The 20617-nt window shown below is 39.3% G+C and overlaps 2 protein-coding genes across 4 annotated transcripts in view; one reads left to right on the top strand and one right to left on the bottom strand.

Moving 5' to 3' along the window:
• Nucleotides 1–24: 24 nt before the first annotated feature.
• PREPL (prolyl endopeptidase like) lies at nucleotides 25–18760 on the bottom strand. Of its 3 annotated transcripts, none has more exons than XM_075412868.1 (15): nucleotides 18199–18760; nucleotides 17428–17673; nucleotides 14519–14713; nucleotides 13930–13996; nucleotides 13075–13281; nucleotides 10881–11004; nucleotides 8395–8611; nucleotides 7621–7806; nucleotides 5995–6198; nucleotides 5076–5251; nucleotides 3451–3667; nucleotides 3089–3238; nucleotides 2128–2254; nucleotides 974–1056; nucleotides 25–128 (listed from the first exon to the last, which is right to left on the bottom strand). In XM_075412868.1, the coding sequence occupies exons 2-15, from the start codon at nucleotides 17647–17649 to the stop codon at nucleotides 45–47; spliced, it is 2259 nt and encodes a 752-aa protein (XP_075268983.1). In that variant the 5' UTR covers nucleotides 17650–17673; nucleotides 18199–18760; the 3' UTR covers nucleotides 25–44. The 3 variants fall into 3 exon arrangements, with proteins under 3 accessions (XP_075268983.1, XP_075268984.1, XP_075268982.1); XM_075412869.1 differs by having other exon boundaries at nucleotides 17428–17539; XM_075412867.1 differs by lacking the exon at nucleotides 18199–18760 and having other exon boundaries at nucleotides 17428–18188.
• Nucleotides 18456–20617, top strand: part of CAMKMT (calmodulin-lysine N-methyltransferase) — a 221922-nt gene continuing 219760 nt past the window's right edge. The window contains exon 1 of the mRNA XM_075412870.1: nucleotides 18456–18801. Within this exon, the coding sequence (XP_075268985.1) occupies nucleotides 18703–18801 (99 nt within the window). The 5' untranslated portion in view covers nucleotides 18456–18702. The remainder of the gene's footprint in view (nucleotides 18802–20617) is intronic.

The raw sequence follows: 20617 nt of genomic DNA, 5'->3' as shown, positions 1-20617 counted from the left end.
AATAAAAATCTGACCCGAAGTTCATCAGGTGGCCAGTGTGTTTATTAGCTATTTGCAGGATTGGTATGATGCTGGAGACTGCATACTTCCTCGAGTTCTTTGTTCAGAAAAGCAAGGTGTCTTGCAACCTAAAATAATGAAAATATTTTTATTACAAAATTTTTTGCACTATAAAACGTCAGGTTCTTGCATAGCTATTCTAATCTTCCTTTCCCATACTAATGTGAAGCAATACCTTATCGTAAGACAGAACGAGGCTTTTCCTGAAAGAATTAATTTTTGGAATAACTGCCACAACAACCAAAGAGTATTTGCTATGATTTGTTAAAATTAGCAGTAATAAGATGTGTATCCAACTGTGATAGTCTAAGACATTGATAACAATATGGTAGGTCTTGGCAGTATGTGGCTTTTGGCATACACACTTGTAGGAAGTGCAAAATGCTGAAACCTAACTGGAGTAGCATCCTTTGATAGTACAGAATATGTATTTCAAAATGTGAAGGTCAAACCCATCATACAAGTTTTACTCATGAGGAAGATGGAAGTAAATAGCCAGTATAACAATTTTAAGCACTTTACAGTGCAAGACTTTTCCTGCTGGAACAACGTTTTGCACAAGCTCAAATGTTTCATTCAAAGCTGTCAGCACATTACAGTGGGACTTTAATACTATTTTGAGGCTTAAGGCACAATGAGGTTCAATAATCTGGCTCTATCACAGGCTCTCATATATATAAAAGTATATGTATCAAGATATATATATGATTTTATACAAATAAAACCAACAGTTGCTCTTGCAATATGTATAAAAGGTTGCAAGAACAACCTTACTTCCTGCAGTGTCTTTTTTCCTTCTTTTCATACTTCAAACACACATTCAATGACTGCATGAATGACTGAGGTTGAAGCATCAATTGAGGGGACACCTCCCTTCAACAAGTTACGGATGTGTGCAGTAAAGGGAACATACCTCATTCAGTGACTCCTCCCAAGATGAATCACAATGACTGCCAGTTGCCTGGATGTCTAAGATGATACTAGGGATCCAATTTCCTGGAACAATGAAGCTAGCAATCACTTGACATTGAATGAACAAGGAAAAAGGCATAGATAATTCTGCCTTCTGTCCTGACAGAATTTCTGTTATTGCTTTAAGAAGGAAAAAAAAAAATCATATAGGGGCTTGCTGGGTGAATTATTTGTATTTCTATTAACTACATATCTGAAAAATGTTGATATATTTAGCATGTTTGTTCTCTCTCTGAGCGTTTTTGGAATGATGTGCTTTTTCCTTTCTGAGCAAAGACCACAACGGTAACTGCAGCATCTGCTGTCCTTTCTTGACCACTGCAGTTGTGCTGCTAGCAGAGAAGGGGCATAACGAAATTTAGAAAAGCTAATTCAAGATCTATTTTGCTACTGATGGTAAAAGCCTCTCCCCAGATTAGATGGTACTAGAAAATAGTAAGGCTCGAGCGCATCTTTTTCTGGAAACAGTCCCAAAGCTAGTGTTAAGTTTCAGGTATAACAGCGTCTATGCCTTGGCACTGCTGTCATTCTAACTTGGACTAACCCCTGCAGTTTTAGCAAACTGGGAAAAGTAGATTTTTATAGAGAAAAAAAAATATGATTTTTATCCATGTCTTGTTGAGAACGGCAGTCTGACAGTATCAGCAGCTGGACTAGACGGTATGGGTTCACCTAGCCCTGTCCAACAGTCACCACACGTTGAGGCCTAGGAAAGAGTGGGCCCAACTCCTATTCTCCCAGTCTTTATTTTTTTTCTCATCTCAGAGGGTTTCCTGGGCCTACTGCAGTTTGTCACTGTTAGTATTAAACACATATGGGTTTAACTATTTTCAGGCAGATCTACAATACAGAGATATCTGATCCCTCTTAAGGCTCTGGAGAGTGCATCTTAGAAGCTGAGGTTTGTTTATTTACAGCATGACTGCACACTTCATCTTTGCAGATAACAGAAATTACTTCAGAGCTTTAGGAACTGGATCTTATTGTACAAATGAATGCATTTAAGGAGGGGCCAATCTCTATGGTGTTTAATTACATGACTACTAATGTTCTGCTTTAGTTAACTCTGTGTATATGTGATATTCTTATTCTTACCTTTCTCACTTGTTCTGCTGGCATGATCTAGTACAGCCTTCCTAAGTTTCTGAACATATCGCAAAACTCCGGCTAGTGGTATCCGTTGATCATTTTCATACGCCGTGATAAAAACTGAAGGATAATACTGAGATTAAAAAACAAAACCAGTTAAGACTTGACAACTGATTTTTCTCATGAAGTAACATTCTTCTCTATTTATCTTAATGTACTACTTGTTATGGTTTATCTAAACACACACCTATTGCATAATTACCTGTTCTTAAAAAAAGGCACTTGTATCACTCCAACTGCAAAAAGTATTTTGGTCTGAAAAATGACTACTTATTAGGTGATCATCTATTTGCAAAAAGTAATCAAAAACATCCTCTCCCCACTGGTGAAGGTCTGACACATGTCTGCTTGCTGGTGATTACAAAAAAAGGGGACTAATAATCATGGCATGGTTCTCCTCAGCACAGTAGCTGAGGTTTACTTTTGCAATCTTTCTACACATAAAAAGTAGTTGTTTTTATATAGTAAGATCAGTGGAAAATGCCTCCTTCCTCCTGTGACAATCTCTGAAAAATCCAGTAGAACAACAGAAACCCCCCACAAAAGGAGATCATATGTTACACATTGAGGTTTGTTATACGGTAGAATAATCTACTACTTCCTGGCAGTCCTATAACAAAAACAGTTTTTTAAATCTACTGATTATTTAGGAGATGGCGTTTGGTTAATTTCAGTAGTCACTTATGACTCCAAATACTGCTAACATTATTACTGAAATAGTTTATATTTGTGTTGATGATTCATTTTAACACAAAGCAGCAGCTAGGACAATTCTAAAATATGGAGTTTTAAAGCACTGAAAAGATAAAATAGACTGTTTTTTTAATTCCAGTTATCCATTTCTGGTTTTCTTATGAACTGCTACACTTTAATACTGTAGTATTCCACACAGAAAGCATAGTTTTACCTGTGGCTTAATATTCTGGTATGGACAGTAGCTTTTGATATACTTCATACATTTTTCATCTGCTAATGGATTTCCCCATTCTTCCCGTTCTTCAATTGTCAGTGGGAGATAAGTTTTCATCATTGTATTTAGAACATCTACGAAAGGAGCCTTAAGTTTTTTTTAAAAAAAAAAACAAACAAAAAACAAAAACAGAAGTTGGCAAATAGGACACAGGAACTCAAATGCCTAGGTCAAGGTTTTCCTCACATAAATGAGGAAAGTCAATTCTGAATTGGAATGTTTGCAATTCTGAAACTAGTAGAATGAAACAGAAAATACACTTTAACATCATATTCCATAAAAGGCCTGCAGCACCTCACCTGTAAAACCACGGCTCTGAGAAGTTCTGGATCGGTGTTGCACAGGGCTCCTGCAAGAACTCCTCCTGCACTGGCAGCTGCTAGCGCCGTGTATTTTGGCTGAGAAAATCCTAGTTCGTGCAGCAGCATGATGCAAGCCTTAAGGTCATGGAGACCTTTGAATTTATTATGCTGACATCCATCTTTGTGCCAGCTAAGGCCTAACTCTCCTCCACCCCTGAAATTTAAAGCAATTCAAGTTGGAGTCTCTTTGGAAAACGTTACACGGCAAAGCTTCAGATAATGAAAGGACAGCCCCAGAATTTCAAAACCATAGTTTGCCTTCCCAATTAACTCTTCTTTATTCTTGTCCTTTATGGCTAAAATACACAATGTGCAAACAAAATTCATGCATGATGATTGGTGAAAATCCTAACTGCATAAAGGCACTCCGTGCCCTTGTGTCCTGGAACCCACAGGAAAAGCACCGCTTTGCCTGCAATGACAGTGCCATTTCCTAATATGCAATCAGACACTCATATTATCTTTTTATACAGGAAATTATTAAGAAGATAGCCAAAACATTTTCAATACTTATCACTAACCCTAGCATCTATTAAAAACATTAAAATAGTATTTTTCAGCTCCATATTGAGACTCTCAAGATGTCTTCTGCATAGCTTAAATTTTGTGACTGTTAGAAAGTTTCTTTTTTTCTAGTTTGTGAATTTCAAACTCTACTTGAAATGCTGCATTTCGTAATATTCACAGAATTTAAAAATTTATTTCTATGCCTTTTCATGCAACTATAATTTTGGTTCTAAGCCACCTGATGTTTCCTTATTCAGGTTTAATATTAACTGATTAGTCTGTGAAAATTCTTAATCTTTGGATGAAGAATCCACCCTCATCTAAGACTGTAAGTTAGAGGGAATAGCACAATGCTCGCCACTGCACTAGCAGACTGAATATATTTGTATGATGAATTTGTTTTGGAACTGGTATTTCAATCAATTGCTCATTCTCCCCTTTCCTTCCCCTTCCTAAAGTGGTTCTTTTGTTATCTTCTTTACCTATTGAATTATTATCTCAATGAAAATGTGAAGTCTATTGTACACCGTGGTTTTATAAAACTAGTGGATTTGTAGCTAAACTGTAGACAGAGGATTTAGCCCATAAAAGAACAAGAGATGCAGGTTAAATGCTTAGTTGTCACTGTAGTAGGCAAATGGCTTTCAGAAGACACAGACTGAACGTTAGCACACAATGCCCTCGTAAAGAGAGAGAGAGGTAGCGTGTCATTGCAATTTGAACATCTTACCAAGTTCTTCTTGAGCAAAGATCAGACAAGAATAATGAGACTTCAAAAGACTAGAAGTTATATACAACCATCCTGTTGATTTAAGAAACCTAAATACAGTATGTGGTCTTGAAAGCATATTTTTTTTTCCCTGATGTAAATTTTTTTTTTTGTTAAAAACTACTTAAAAAAAAAACCCCAACAACTAAAGAGATGGAAGTGAAAAGATGAAGAATTAGGTATAGCTACAGGAAAACATTATTTCTGTACCTCTTCAGTTGCATATCAAGAAATATCTGTATATCCCACAGATTAAACTCTTAATTCCATGTTATATTTGACTTACCTAACATGGCAATATGCTAATATCCAACCCTCTTCAATTAACATCAGCTTCTCTTCTTTAAAGCTCATGTTCAAATCTATGCCATAAGCTCCATATACATGAACTAGAAGTGGTTTCCTGTGTAGCTCTTTAGAATTCACATTATGAAAAACTGTAATTGGCACCAAAGTTTCATCCTGGAAATGAAGGAGTATTTTACAATAAAGGACATTTCAGAAATCTCAATGACACATGGCAATGAAAACTTCAATTATTTATTTTAAAATGTGTTTTTTTGATTACAGTAATTTTTTTCACTTAGAATGTATAAAGCACTCTTGAAAAATAAAGCAAGAGACTGAACCTCTGCTGTGTAGGCTTACGGATGCAGAGTATAAAATTCATTTAAGTGCAACACCTGAGGAGTTTTTAAACTACCAAAGCACCCAAGTCTTCCTTCCCCCTTTAACACCAAGAATATCTATTATTAACAAAATAGTTTACCACTTACTGCAGCACAAACTCTTTATTAACATCTCCAAGTTTTTTAAACTCAGGCTGTTAAAACTTTCCTTTCTTGATCTACACTGTGCAGCTGGTTGTAGGGCGTTCTTTTCAACAGCTGGCATCTTTTTCATTTATGATGGAGAGTACGATACCATACATCAACTAGCAATTCTAAGTTATACTATGCTAAGATTTTTGACTCATCGTGTACTGTTATCTCCTGTAGGTTTCCCAGGTTAATGGAAAAAAAAATCTTATCGTGACTCGTTCTTCTCTATAGCACTGAAGAAAACACCCACTGTTTAGTAACTATGGCACCAACTGCTCTTTACATTTTTTTTTAATCTCTATTCCCTGCCAAATGCATTTTCTTTAAATGGGTGGGGAGGAAGGGAAGAATAAAGGGAATGGGAAAAGGACTGAAAAATCTTACCTTGCTTTTAGCTAGTAAACGTGTAGTGTGACAATTTGTAATAATTGGTACCTCTTGCACAGCTTGTTCAATGAGATTATTTTCTTTAAATGAATATGCAAAACGCTTAGGGGGGTGTACTGGAGAGGTGAGCTGAAAATAGCAAGTACTGGTGGTATGTTCAGGATGAGATTCCAATTCAAATTCACAGGCCCACATAGGTAGCTGAGAAAACAGGGCATTTCAAGTGAGACCCTTACACTGCTTCTGTAAATTTTGCCTAGTGTGTCCTTCAGAGGAAAAGACTTAGGTAATTATCTTTAGTTTGTATGTAGCACAATCTGTATTTCTTTTAAATTCAGTAATGAAACAGTCAAAAAGTGAAAGACTTTGGCAAACTTTTCCCCTAAGGCCACTGGGTAAAATTCAACGAAATAAGAAGAAAAATAAATCCAAATAAATCCAAATTCAGTTTCAAATGGGCATCAGTGCAGATTTTTTTTTAATTAAAACATTCTTTGAAATTGTTCTGTATTGTTTTTATTTAGATCCTATTTCCCCTCTGATTTCCAGTCCTACTTCATGTTATACAGCCAAGTTCATGTCAGTTGTTATGCTTTTGCTGTGAGTTAGCTCAGTAATGCTAAGCCACTGAAAACCCCTGCCTCTTAACTTTGTTCCTAGTGCCAGCCATTGTGAAGAACAAAACCTTTTCCTGGCACATTCACCCTCAGACACTTACTGCTATTATATTTAAGATTTTTAACTCTGCTAAGAATAAAAGAAATCAAGATTCATTCTTTGAGAGCAGCAGGGACATAGTCAAACTCTCTGCCAGGCCACTGCTTACTTGGGTTAGGTTGCTAGAGACTTCTGAAATGGCAGCAAAAGTCCAAGTCCCCCAGAGTAACTGCAGACCCTTTCTGAATAAATAAACTAAGACCATTTTAAAAAATGAAAGGTTTCAGAGACCATACAGTGTACTTTGTTGAAAACCTTTTTCTGTAGCCGTTTTATAGAATGCAGCATTGGTAGCATGTCGCAATAAACTTGCGATTTCTTCAGATTGTATCTTTCAGGCAAACAAATCAATTAAATATTTCGTCTGAATGGTCTTCAGAAATTGTGGTTTTGAATTGAATCACTTTGTTTTTAATTCACAAGTATTTAGCAACAACTAGAGAAGGGAAGAAATACTTTGCACAAATTGTACTGCAATATCAACTCTTCCCATTTATTATGGGACAGTGTCCGTGTTTGTCTTCTGAATGTTCTAATCTTTCTTCTGTGAGAGGGCCAGGCTTATTTCCTTGCTCACGCTGATGAGTGTAACCAAAAACAGGCCAAGTAAAACTGAGTATTTAGGGAATCAGGTTGCATGTTACATTAGAAATCAGCTGTATTGTTAAGAGCTTGACAGCTCTTTACAATAAATTGAAGAAAGAACTGACTCCTAGGAGAGCTGCTCTCTAACTTTCTAAGTACTCCAGTCAGACACCACATGAAATCCTGAAGAACAGCCACAGGTAATACAATTACTCATAACGACAAACTTGGCAGTATTATAGTTTCCAAAATACTTCAACTCCTGGAATTTATCTTTGCTTTCATTATAATATTATGCTAAAAAAAAAAGCTAAAACATACCTTTATTGACTGAACTGAATATGAATCAAAAGAAATCACATTTAAGTAAAGGCGACCAGCATTCTTCAGAAACATAATACAGTGATCACTGAACATCTCCAAGTCTACTAGCTTGGTTTTCTCTTCCAGTGCATAAACTAACTGCCAGTTCTCCATTCCACTGGAAGCTACTGGTGCCTTCATCAACTATAAAAAAACCAAAACACAAAATAACCTTGCATTATAAGATGTAGTAAGGGTTACAAATGAGATGGACAGACATATAGGTGATCTCATGCAATATTTTTACTGCAAAAAAAAATTACTAGTTTGCATTGGAGGGTTTTGCTTGACTAAAACTGGAGGTTTTTGAACTTCCTTTACTCAGGTAAAATGGAAGAACAATTCCATTCAGAAAAGTACATTCAGTTCTCATAAATTAATCTATAGAAGATTTTCATGCAATAAGTGCTTTCAGTGTGGCCAGCAGAACTGTAGGTGGTTTGGTTATACAGATTGAGATCACCAACTTAAATTTTAATATAGGGAAAATGGCTGTTAAAACATACTCGTTTCCTGACGTTGCCAAAGGAGTTAGAATCTAACTGGCATGCCACAGGCAAGACTCCATGTACCACTATCGGTCTTTCAATCCATACAGCTCTCTGTGTAATTCTTTTAAATTATTTCAGTAAGCTGTGAAGCACAGAACTAAAAGCCAGCCTTACTGTATCTATATGATCTGCAACAGGTATCTGAATGAGTTCTACGAATCTTATTACCAGTTTAAATTACCTTATATTCTGCAGGTTGTCCATACGTAGTAAGAATATATAACTCGTCATTTCTGTGCTCAATGTGGTAAATGACCCCTTTGGTTCGTGCTTGTACAAGAGCAGGTAACTTAAAAGGATGTCTACAGTCAACCAGCCAGACTTCTGAGGTTGTCTTGCTGTTGCTGTTGATAGTGAGAAAACGCCTATCTTTTGTGCAATGTATGTCCACAAAGAATCTATAAGGAATAATTTTTTTAAAAAAACAAAGCTTAAACTTGATTAGTATTTTAAAAATACATTGGTTGTTTCACAATCATGGGCTTCCATCTGCAAGGTAAGGAACAGCATGCCTGTAAGTAGGCTGGAGAAATTCTACGCTATCTGATTCCCAAACCCCCTTCTGCTGCATTTATCCTGGGATTCAAAAACCCATAATCTTGTGCGTGGAACCTGAAATCTGCAAGGAAAGCAGTTCAGTTGTCGCCCAAATGAATCCAGGTTTTTGCATCACTGAGAGAGCCTGGAAGCTCATTGGCTTTAAAATTCAGGCAAAACATAGAACTTTTTATAGCGCTCATAACCCTATTTTTTTTAAAAAAAGTAATAATGTCTAATTAAATTAAAATCATGTGGGAACAATAATAACAAAAGAAAAATAGGAGCTATTATAAAGAGAAATTGATAAAAATCCTGTTACGGACCTAACTTTGTCTGAAGCAAGTAAGACAAAAAGACTATTTTTAAAAAAAGGATAGAGGCCTATATGAGAAGACAGTGTTGCAGTGATAAAGCTGGAACCTGGGCACTGCGTTTGGAACTATCTAAGAATCTAGGAACTATCTATTCATTTTAAATGTTTCTAAAAGCTAGAAACAGAAAACAGAATGATAACCAGTGGCTGGATGCTAATAGACAAGTTCAGGCTGAAATTCAGATTCAAATATCTAATGAGTCATCCTAAGTAACTGGAATGTCACATCTTGGGACATAGCAGTTTCTTTGCTATTCTGACTCTTTAAGACTGGATGTCTCTAAAAGCAAAACTATGTCCAACTCAAAGATCCAGAAGATTTCATCAAGAATTGCAGGGTTGAGTACCCTAATCTGCATTATACAGATGAGATACATGACTGCAGTAATGGTCCCTCTAGACTTCAAAATATTTGGCTGGTGAAGGAAAAGATGCCTTAGATAGCATTCAGTGTCTTTAATTATTTGCAGGTGGAGGAACTAAAATTTTTTTGGTACTATTGTTTTTTCTAATTGCACCCTCTGGACATCTTTAGGAGGACAGGCACACTGGGGGATCTAAAGTCAGCAAGGAATCAGCTTCCTGCCTCTAATACACACAAATTTGGCAAGAGCGCGGCACTGCATTCAGTAGAGATTCCAACAGTCCAGCACTGCTGACCTTACCTCTAAGGGAGTCAAGCTGAAATGCAGGTTACACTTCTCCCCAAGGACTCTGACCTTGATATTACAATTTTTTGGTCTTTGTAGCTTTCTTTTATAAGTAAGCCAAGAAATTTTCAGCTTCTAAAAAAAAGATATTTGATTGCACCTAAAGGAGCTGGTGAGATGTAGAACGGAACTGCTCAATGGCAATACAAAAGAATGCCTTGCCATTGCTGGTGAACAAGTGAGTTCAGTTATGAGCTGCAATAGCACATGAACCTTTAGAGTAAGTTTCTAGTAGATTTACTGTAATGACCATGACCTTCAGAATTATGCCAACAGTTTCCCTGTGGGGAAGTGTCAGGTCAGTGCAACTTGATTTTCCAAAACTATGCATTCAGTGCAGCTGGAACAAAAGGATCTTATTTACTCCATCTATCTCAACTGCAGATTTTTTTCTGTTTCTTGTAGATGAAAGTATAACTGAAATTTCTTTACTGAATATGTAAATTGAATTGAGAATAATCACAAACATTTATGGAATGTCGTATAAATCTACCACATGGCTGAAAAACTAGTTCTGCACTCAATTTAGCAAGAGCCTTCTTGTCTTCCTGAACCACTGCTTAAAGAAAGGTTATTGAGAGGGTATTCAGTCAACAATAGTTCTGTCTCTGGGAATGCTGTAATGATTTTGCTCATCCATTACCCAGAGCAAGGATTAGCCCGAACTTCTATGTTTTTTAAAAGATGTATCAGACATCAATAGCAGAGAAAACAAAATGAAATCCACAGTCTGATTCACCCTGTATGAAACTGTCACACATTCATTAAAGGACACCCTGACCTGAGACTGACCTTGACATTTATAAACTCGGCTGAACTCGTGAGGTAAGAGAGGTAAGTTAAATCTCTCTTGATCACAGATCAAGAGGAGAACAGAGCACATTCTCTAGACCGCATAAGGCACTACTGACAGCACAACACAACTTAAAAATGCCTTTTACCATTTGAAATATGATATGGAAGAATTTGTTTTCCAAACCACTTATATTTTACATATAAAATACTCTAGAATATGTAAAGGACTTGTTATATTTTAGGTATTACCTTGCATCTTGTTCTGTATAAACTAACTTAGTATGTTTCTGGTTAGTGAAAGTGGTCATAAACACATTCTGGCATTTAAGGTTCTTCTGACTTGTGTAATACAGAACATCATTTGTAGCCCATTCTGGAAAAAAGACAAATGCATATCAAATTTGGAACAGTATATGCTATTACTGAGAGAAAAATCAAACTCCATGAACACTGGACCCAATGTTGAAAAAGGTGGGTTGCAGCTGACATGGAACTGAGGACAGCAGTTCTACATCCCAGAGGCTGGGGTAAGCCACAAAAAGATTTTTCCACGTTTTCTCTGAATCCCACAACACAAGAATCTCATAATATATTTGAAAAAAAGAAAACAGAAAAAGAAGGCAGAGGAGAATGTTCCAGGACCCAGGAAGAGGAAGCTCTTGACCCAGTGGGGGTTCTGGAGGTAACAGGAAAATAGAAGATGGGAGGCTGTTTAAAACTGAGCAGAGAAACAGAGGTTCATATGGAGTCAGTGAGATAATAAAAAGCATATGAGCTCTGCACCACTGCATGTGACTGCATGCAAACCATTTAGAGAAAAGAGACAATGCATGTGCCCCATGGGTACTGCTGAGATAAAAACTCTTGAGTTTTCTATGCTTGTATATGTGTTCACCAACATTAGAAACATGTAAATACAGGAACCTTGCTATTCCAAAGTTTAATAATCTGACTGATCAAGGCAAATTACTGCTATCTCTGCTGTTCATACAGCCACCAGAATGATGCTTAATGTGTAAGCTTTAAAAAGTTCTTTTGTATGCTGTCTTATGCATAAATACTAATTTTCAGTACAAAACCCAAGGAAGCACTACGCTGAAGTAATGCAAACAATCTGCTGTCTGAACAGCAATGTGGCTCCCAAGTGCACAGGCAGCTGAGGGTTCACTATGAAGACAAGCCTTTAGAAGGGAAATCCAAGTTCTTCTATAGCCTAGCGTTTAAAAAACAACAGATGTAAATTTTCAAGAACTTTGTCTGCCTGCTATTGTGTATCATGCAATACAAGCATATACTTCGCGAGCTGTCGTAAGACCCAATTCTCTTGGTCATGCCTGAGGCACCTCTGTACTTCATGATACCTCTATACCTCACTTACAGCTGAGTAAGTTTAAAAAATGGGTGTAATCTCTCCCATTTTGATAGTTATTTTTTGTACTCTTATTATCTGCCATAATCTTACAACTACATAGGCAACAGGGAGTTGATTTCTTAAATGTACTGATTCTTCCAGACAAACCTAAATACATGTTCAAATCAAGCATAGTGAAAAATGTCACTGGCAGATTTTCAGGCCAGGTTTTCAACATGCATTATAAGCTTCAATTGTGCAAATACTTACAACAGTAAATTCTTGCTACTCTTCATTTCTGTAACTAGGAAGTTTTACCTAAAGTTTTAAATTCTTGCCCTGCCCAGGCAAATTGCTTACTGTATTATATTATATATACTTGATGACATCTAACAATATAATCCAAAATACAAGATGCGGAACACTGTATACATGCTGCTGCACTCTTTGTTATATTCTTTAACACACTATTAAAAAAAAATAAGCATTTCCCATTCACTTCAGTTTACCTCTGCTTATTTTAATAGCAATGTAAAGATCTCTAATCTGTTCTGAAAGAATTGACTCAAGGCCTGACTGACTTGTTTGCGCTCTGAATTATGACCCACGTCCTAGAGCCCAGTTGGAATTCCAGCCAAGACTTAACAGTAGGGAGCACTTGCATACTTTTCAGTGAAGCTAAGTGCCTCCAGCTGTCAGTGACTTCAGTTGTAGCTGTAAGGGTTTCATAACTGGAACGTTTCTCAAAGAGATCTTTATATTGCAAACAGTTATGTCAGTAAATTTTTAAAGCAGCAGACTGAATTAAATAAAAAGAATGATATGCATGACTGTTCAAACATGTATAAATGCTTGCTTTTACAATGAAGGAAAACTTGTATCATGAAAGCAGTCATTTTCATCCACATCAGAGAACTTGTAATTGTGCGGTGTGGAAGAAATCTTAAATAAGAAACAATTCAACAGCTATAAGGATTAAATCTAAAAATGTTGCTTCCTTTTTTTTGACAATACTTTAATATTATTTGTAGACTAATAAAAATGTTGTGTTGAAAGCTGGTGTGATCCACAGGATATTTATAAACAACTTACCAAAATTAAATACATTTGGAATTACTTTTTGCACGACAGGAAAACAACCAAGTTTCATAATAACACAGGTTGCCTCTTCAGAATTTTCACTTTTTAAGCTGATAGCCATGTATCTCTGATCTGGGGAAATTCTGATCCGTTGAATAAAGGCATCAGAAAAGCCACAATCTTCAGTACTGAATAAAATGTCAACATTTCCTTCATCTGCTACATAAAAAAGAGATAGCAAAAAAATCCTGTAATTAAGGCACTGTCACAATGAACAGTGGTTGTTAATACCTGTATTTAACAAGTCTGCCTGCAATATTCACAGGCTTACTACTGGAATTTATTAACACCAAATATTTGTCTTGCAAGGTATTTCCAAATGCGCTTTGTAAAAATAAACAAAAAATTACAATTCCAGGAAAAAAAGTCTTGTAGTTAGTACTAAAAATATTTTTGAAGTATAGATCTTGGCTTCTAGTAAATTAAATTTTGAAGTTCAGATACCTAAAGCACAGTTGTTTTTACTAAATACAATTAGTAATTTTTTTTTCATTTATTCAGAAATAAGAGCATGGATGTGCTTTTCCTTTTTCAAAATGTCAAGTTAGGGCTCTGAAAAGAACTTCTCTCTTTCCTCTCCAGAAACTTACCTTAGTATCAATATATATTATTCCCTAATTCTCTTCACCTCACCTTTTCAGATTCAGGATTCTAGAATTAATAATCAATCATCAAAGAATTATAAAAAGTATTTTTAGTTTACTTAAGAAACAGAGCAACTAAGCTTTCATGTAAGAGAAGTCCACTAAGGGACAGATGCACAACATTTTTAACAATCATACCATGTTAGGAAGAGAAATTCCTTACCATCATCTGCTTTTGAAAGAAATATGCAGCCATTCTCTTCAAAGTACACATTCTCTCCAAATCTGATCTGTTCAATACAAAACAAGAATGTTTCAAGTCCGGTGTAGACTGTTTCCTTAGAATCCCTATATTCGATCATTGCTCTGTACAACACAATTGTAACATATACAAATGACAGAATATAGCACATACATTTGGTACTAAAGAAGGAATCGCATACATCAGAAAGGTTCTTTCAAAGTTAGGGTACTTCAGCTACCTATACCTGCTCTAAATTTAACAAAAGGCTCAGATCACCTGCAATTGCTCTTGTAACTTACATCTAGTATTCTTTATCAAAATGTCAGGTGATCATAGTTAATCTTTATTTGCTTTTGCCTATGGAGAAATTAAGGTAAATACACCATCGTAACAGGTATAAACTGTTCTAAACACATGCTGTTACTATCCAGAATTATTAAAATATTCAAAACTCAAAACTACCACCATAAAATGATCAGTAAAACAGCATTTTGTAGCAGGAATGGCTTCACTGCATTTTGTTGGTATGCAATGATGAGAAATCTTTGGGGGGTTTTTTGCCACTTACCCTTGGGCTTCCTGAACTGAACGTATACTTGTGCAATTCTTCTAATTTTTTCTTGATTCTTTTTGTCATAGCTTTGTATCTTGCTGAAATGTCATTCCAGTTTTCCTGCTCTGATTTCAGAAGATTCTTGTACAAAAGCTGTGATGTTGTTATGGGTGTATTTTGCTTCCTTTTGGAAGGGATTTTTGTTCCTTCCTGCCAAGTATGGAAAGACAACAATGGCTACAAGCCAGCACTCTGTACTCCAATATGAATATATTGAGGCAATAATGATAATTTCTGAGCTACAGATCCAAAACCAACTTTGCATTATTACAGTAGTATGTGCCGTTAAAAAGGAAAACCACAGTTGGAGTAAGTTTTTCTTTTCAATTCTTCCTGATCTTTTAGGGAGGCATTGTCAAATGTGTTTTACTTGACACATTTATTGAGGTCTTCTCTTCAAAATTTAGGGTACTATTAATGTATGCTCTTAACGGATTACACGTAAATATGTTTGCTCTGTTCTAGAACTAGTTTTTAGTTATTTTTTTACTGAATTCTGTTATTTTTCCTTCTTCAGAGGTGTTTTCTCATAATTCTTCTAGCTTTAAAGTATCATTTCTCATTTCCTTTCCTAGACAAGAATGCTGCCCACACCTCTGTCCCTGTACCTAGGAGTTCTGGCAGCTTGTTCTTGCTCTGCCTCCTCAAAAGTGTTAGTACAAATGTTCGTAAGGTGCAGAATGAAGCAGTGAACTGATATGGGTTCTGCAACAATTTAATCAGGAATGAGCTTAAGGATCTGGTTTTCCATGATCCTGCTACCTCGTTGCCAACAAAGCTGTCTTCTCTTGTAAAAATGTTAAAAATGTGTTAAAATTGCTAGCACAATGCTACTTTTTTTTTGCTTGCTGTAAACTTGTTTGATCGAATAAGCGTAACAACACGTATGCATAACACTGCATGAATCACACAAAGTAGCATTTTATAACACTCAATGTATTATGTGAATGTGTCTAATCTTAAAAAGCAGCATATACTTTTCAGCCCGTCCTCACTTTGCATCAAGAACTGTTGGTTTGTTCTTGGTTTGTCTTCACAAATGCATGCGATCTAAAATGCGAATGTTATGAATAGACTCTGAAAGGAGGAGGAACAGTCTGCTCCGGTTACCGAGCTCCCTACGAACGTAAACCACATCATTCATGAAAGCATATGAGTGTTCATTACTGGTTCAGACCAACAGTCCCTCTAGCCCAGTATATCAAATCAGAAGCACAAGTCAAAGAAACCTTGAAAGCCCTTAGAGAAGCTCTGGAGAAACTGTGTAATTGGTCAAGGTAAAGAAATTGCGGGATGTGTTAGTTGTACCACCCTCTCCCCAGTCACTGGAAAAATGGCTGTAAGAAAACACCGTTCCCCAAACCAGAAGCAAGCAAACAAAAACCCCACAGTGGCCACAAATGGAAACTTAGGGAAGCATAACAATAGGACAAGCACAGATGATATTTCCCCAAAAGGTATTCCTCCAGCCTTCAACAATTTTATCTCATGAACTTCCTGAGCTGAATGTGGTTTCTGGATATTTTAAAGGTCTCTCTCACGTACATGTATCCCCTTATACCTATATAAAATTTCAGCATCCACAACTTATTTTGGCAAGTTCCACACTTTATGAATCTTTTGACGATTCTCCTCCTTTTGTTTTCAACAGTTCCCACTGCATTTATCCGGAAATATTATATAGAGCCGGTGGCCACAGTGTAGGTATATATTAAGAGTTACTGTACACCTCCCTGCCTGGGGAAAAATGAATCACCTAGAAGAGCATCTAGATTTTGAGGATAGCAGAGGATCTCAGTAACAATCAGTCTGCAAACACTTGCTCCAAAGCAAACAGGCACAGCTTCCTTTCAGGTGAAAACCACTTGTTTGTATCCTGGAATCAGTGTCGTAAACCAGCTTTTCTAACTGTGTTGGTGAGCTGCCAATGAATAAACAGAACCACACATTCTCATCCATCATGATTTCATATGTTCTCATAGAAACGTTTACATTTCAGACACAGACTTGGGAACTGTTTACACTATGGTTAGAAACAAGAGGGTTACAGTAAAATGATCTTTGGGTCACACTTGAAGAAACACTGTCAACTTGAGACAATTTTAGAACCACCACACATCTATCTGAAAACATGTTTAAGATAAAAGAAACCAAAACACCTGTCTTTTTAAACAGCATTTATGCATTATGCACATAAATCGGTTTACAGGCTCTCGTACTGCAGTAAGCTTTTATAATACCTTAATAATAACCAGCAAACTCTGTGTTAGAAACACAGGAACAGAAGACATGAAATTATTTCAGAACATTTTCTGACTCTGTGTATGATACATTGCCACCAATTTACACAACGTTTACATACAGAAATAAATCAAAGTACCCTTTAAAGTATAGTTTATCACATGTGCATACAATTATGGGAAGTCAATATAATATTTTAGTATTTAATATGGTGCAAACCATGACTTACTGGTCAGCACAGAAAAGGTCAGGTTTTGTTGAGCCAGCTCACAGTGGTTAAGTCTGGTGTCATCACTTTGGGCACGTCGCCTCTACGCTAGCTGACCTCTCCCTGCATTTTTCTCCTGACACTTTATCTGAATTTTTCCGGGAGATACTAATTTCTTAAACATTGCCGCAGCAGGAAAATCAACCAAAATGCAACTTTACATCAAAGCAGTACAGGAAAGTTGAACAACGGTGTATGTCTTTGAACATAACTAAAATCTTATTATTTATCCCCATGCTTCAAACGCTTTAGGAAAAATGTGTTTCCTTGACATTTGAAAAGTATGGCTGGCTTGCTTCCTTAACAGATGTGCCAAGGTGGTTGTTGACATTAAGTCCCTACTTAAACAGCATACCTTGCAGGAAAAGAATCTCCACGGCAGGATGCTTCCAGGTGGCAGAGTCTTGGGTGTGCAAATACTTCCTGAACGGTCCAACATGTGGCATTTTTTAGGTTTTATTTTTTCACTATAAAGACATATTGTTTGAAGATGGTTATGCTTAGAGCAGTGTTTGACACTGAAGCTCAGCCCTTGGAGAAGATTTCGCAGTCCAACACGTGACGTCCCAACCTTCATTTCTTGACAGTCAACCTGAAACCTCTGAAAATCCCAAACTGCTGATCATTTACACTGTGCATGTGAAATATACGTAACATAAACGGCAGGTAAAACTTCGTCTCTTTCAAAGATACGGGACTGATTCATCAGGTAATCAGATGAGAAGAAACAGTACAACTTATGCTATTTCTTAACAACTGGCACACACAGCTCAGCTTGCATATTAACGTGCTACGTTACACCAAAGCGCGGTTCCTGGCGGTTGAAAGTTCACCTCTCACGAATTTATCAATGAAGAGAAGGGAAGGTAAAACTGTGCATGTTCAAATGTTGCAAAACCAAAAACCGGGAAGGTTTTGGGAAGATTTCCTCCCTCCTTAGAAGTATCCTATAACAATAAAATCACTTTATCTCCAGAGGGTAACTTGGCAGCAAGAGCGGAACCCCCTGGCACGATAACTGAAAGGCCCCACGCCTTTCACCACCCGCGGCCCCGTCCTCCCCTCCGGCCCGCGCGAGGACCAGAGCGGCTGGCCCGGCCCGCTCCCCGCCAGCCCTGCCCCTCACCGCCGCGCCGAGGCCGGGCAGCGCCCGCGCAAGGACTCGCCGTCGCCGGCGGGACTGGACCCGCTCCCCCTCCGGCGCGGCTGCCCGGGATAAGATGGCAGGCGAGCAGGAGCAGCTCCTGGGTCCCTCGCGGGGCTGCCCGTAGTCAAGATGGCGACAGGGCCCTTCAGCCGGCGCCGCTGATGTCAGCGCGGGGGCGCGGAGCCGCGGCGGGCGGGCTGGCGCGGCTCCTCGAGCCGTTTGACGCACGGTTTCGCCCCGGGGCGGGCAGAGCGCGGGCGACCCGTTCTGAGGCGCGCTCCCGCTCTTCCGGGGCGCCTGAGAAGCCGGGAGCGATAGCGGCGGCAGGGCGCTCCTCGCCGGCAGCCCGTCTCCTCAGCGCTGCCCTTAACAAAGATGGCCACCCGCTCCCTCCCCCTCAAGCGCTAGCCCGGGCGGTCCTGGCAGCCGCTGGAGGCTCGGCGGCAAGTCCCCGCCGGCCAGGGCAGCGCTCCCCGCCGCCGCATGGCCGAGGCTGCCGGCTCTCCGCGCCGCCCGGCCGCGGGTAGGGGCGAGGGGAGCGGTGCGGGAGCGGCGAGAGCCCGCTGGCGGCTGCTGGGACAGGTAGGGGGAGCCCGCGGGCGGGGCGGGCCGGGCCGGCGGCGCTGCTGAGGGCCCCTCCCGTCGCTCCGCGCTGGGTCACCGCGGCCCCGGGGCTGGCGGGTGCGTGGGGCTCGCAGCGCCCAGGGCGCCGGGCTCTGTCGCGGCCGGGGGCGCAGGCGCCGGCGCCGGGTGCTGGCGGTGACGGCGTGCGGAAAGCCGAGCTGCCCGCTCCCCTGACAGGAGGATTGCGAGGAACAGTGCGCCGGGGCTATCAAAGGGCTTTGCAGTCCGCTTCCTGCAAAAATTACTGACAATAATATATATACACACACACGGCTCTGTAAAGCGTGCCTTCAGCTGGTCCCAGCAGCAGCCCGCGGCCTTGCGAGGCGCGGTACCGGGAGGAGGGCAGCACGCCCTCGGCCCCTGCAGGCCGCGGGCAGCGGCTTGGCGTTTTCGAGCTACGGGAGGCGGTTGCTGCCGACTAGTTCCCGCCCTTGGCCCCCCTCAGACTGCCTGTCGTGGGGAGCAGGGCGAGACCCCTCTCACCTGGCAGTGAGACGCGCTGGGGCCGTTCCTGGGGGAGGGGGAGGGGGAGGAGGAGGAGGAAGCAGCTTAACACCTGCGCTCCAGGTGAACAGCAGCTTGTCAGCCCTGGCCTTCCATGCTCCTTTGGGCAAGGCCGGAAAGGGTTCCTCTGCCGATAACCGTGCGCGTAAAGGCTTGAAACCCAAATTGGTTTCATTAGTTGTTATCGGACGCGGTATTTAGGGTTATAACTTAAATGTCCGGTTAGAACTGTAACTTAAATGTTCAGTTCTGTGCAGATGGATGCTCAGAGCTGCCCACGGCGAGCTCTCCCCGCGCAGCGGCAGCAGGTGCGATGGCAGCAGCGGGGTAGAAAGGGGCACCTGGCTGCAGTCGGGTAACGGAGCCAAGGTGTGGGAAGGTTAATGTTGACCTTTCCTTTGTGTCTGTCTTTGGCTTGTAAGTTCCCCGGTCCTGTTCAACGGGACAAACTTCTGGTTTATTACACTATAAAGCAGGAATTGTCAAAGTTACTGGTGGTAATATCAGCTTTGTCTGTAGGTTTCCATTCTAGCAGACTGTTTAAGCTGTGCTCTATGGCTATACTGTTGTTTTCAACATACCACCTTTGGCACATCCTTGTCCCTTAAAATCATAAGGAACTTTTCATAACAATCGAATGGGGGGTGTGCATGTAGGTGTTTGGGGAGAGGGCTTCCTTTCTTCCTCAAACTGCAGGTATCTGTGACCTTTTCCTTTGCAGATTCCCTGTTCTTTCCCATGTTCTTTAGCTTTTCTGTTGATTTTTATATGGTACAATGAGCAAGGATCAATTTAATCTTACTGGTACATCTGAAGTAAAAATCAGTTCTGCGCTCTTTACTACAGTGATGCTTGGATCTATCTATGGATTGGGAGAAAGTATCAACCTTCCTTTATATCCATCTTTAAAGGAGCAATGTCAAAGTGCTTCTTACAGTGCTTTTAAAAACGTTTTTCATACTGCTTATAATAACGCCTTACGTGAAATCAGTTCTGTGATGTGTTTATATATTGAATTTGCTTTCATTCAATGCATACACAAATTGATTTGCTATACTACGGATGCTTGAGTGCGTACTCCCTGATTTAATTAAGAAAAAAGCCCTTTTATCAGCTATCCTATGAAGCTAGCATAAAGAGCCAGGAGTTTGTATAATTACCTATGTGTTCTTTATCAATAAAATGTTTTATGCATATACTGAATTTGAAGTTTGGCAATATTTTTAAACTTAGCTTGTTGGAATCAAGGAAGATATTTTTTGCTTAA

The sequence above is a fragment of the Opisthocomus hoazin genome, chromosome 2, assembly GCF_030867145.1.
Source record: "Opisthocomus hoazin isolate bOpiHoa1 chromosome 2, bOpiHoa1.hap1, whole genome shotgun sequence".
NCBI lineage: Eukaryota > Metazoa > Chordata > Aves > Opisthocomiformes > Opisthocomidae > Opisthocomus > Opisthocomus hoazin.
The sequence above is the reverse complement of the archived record's forward strand: the minus strand, read 5'-3'. Positions and strand labels throughout refer to the sequence as shown.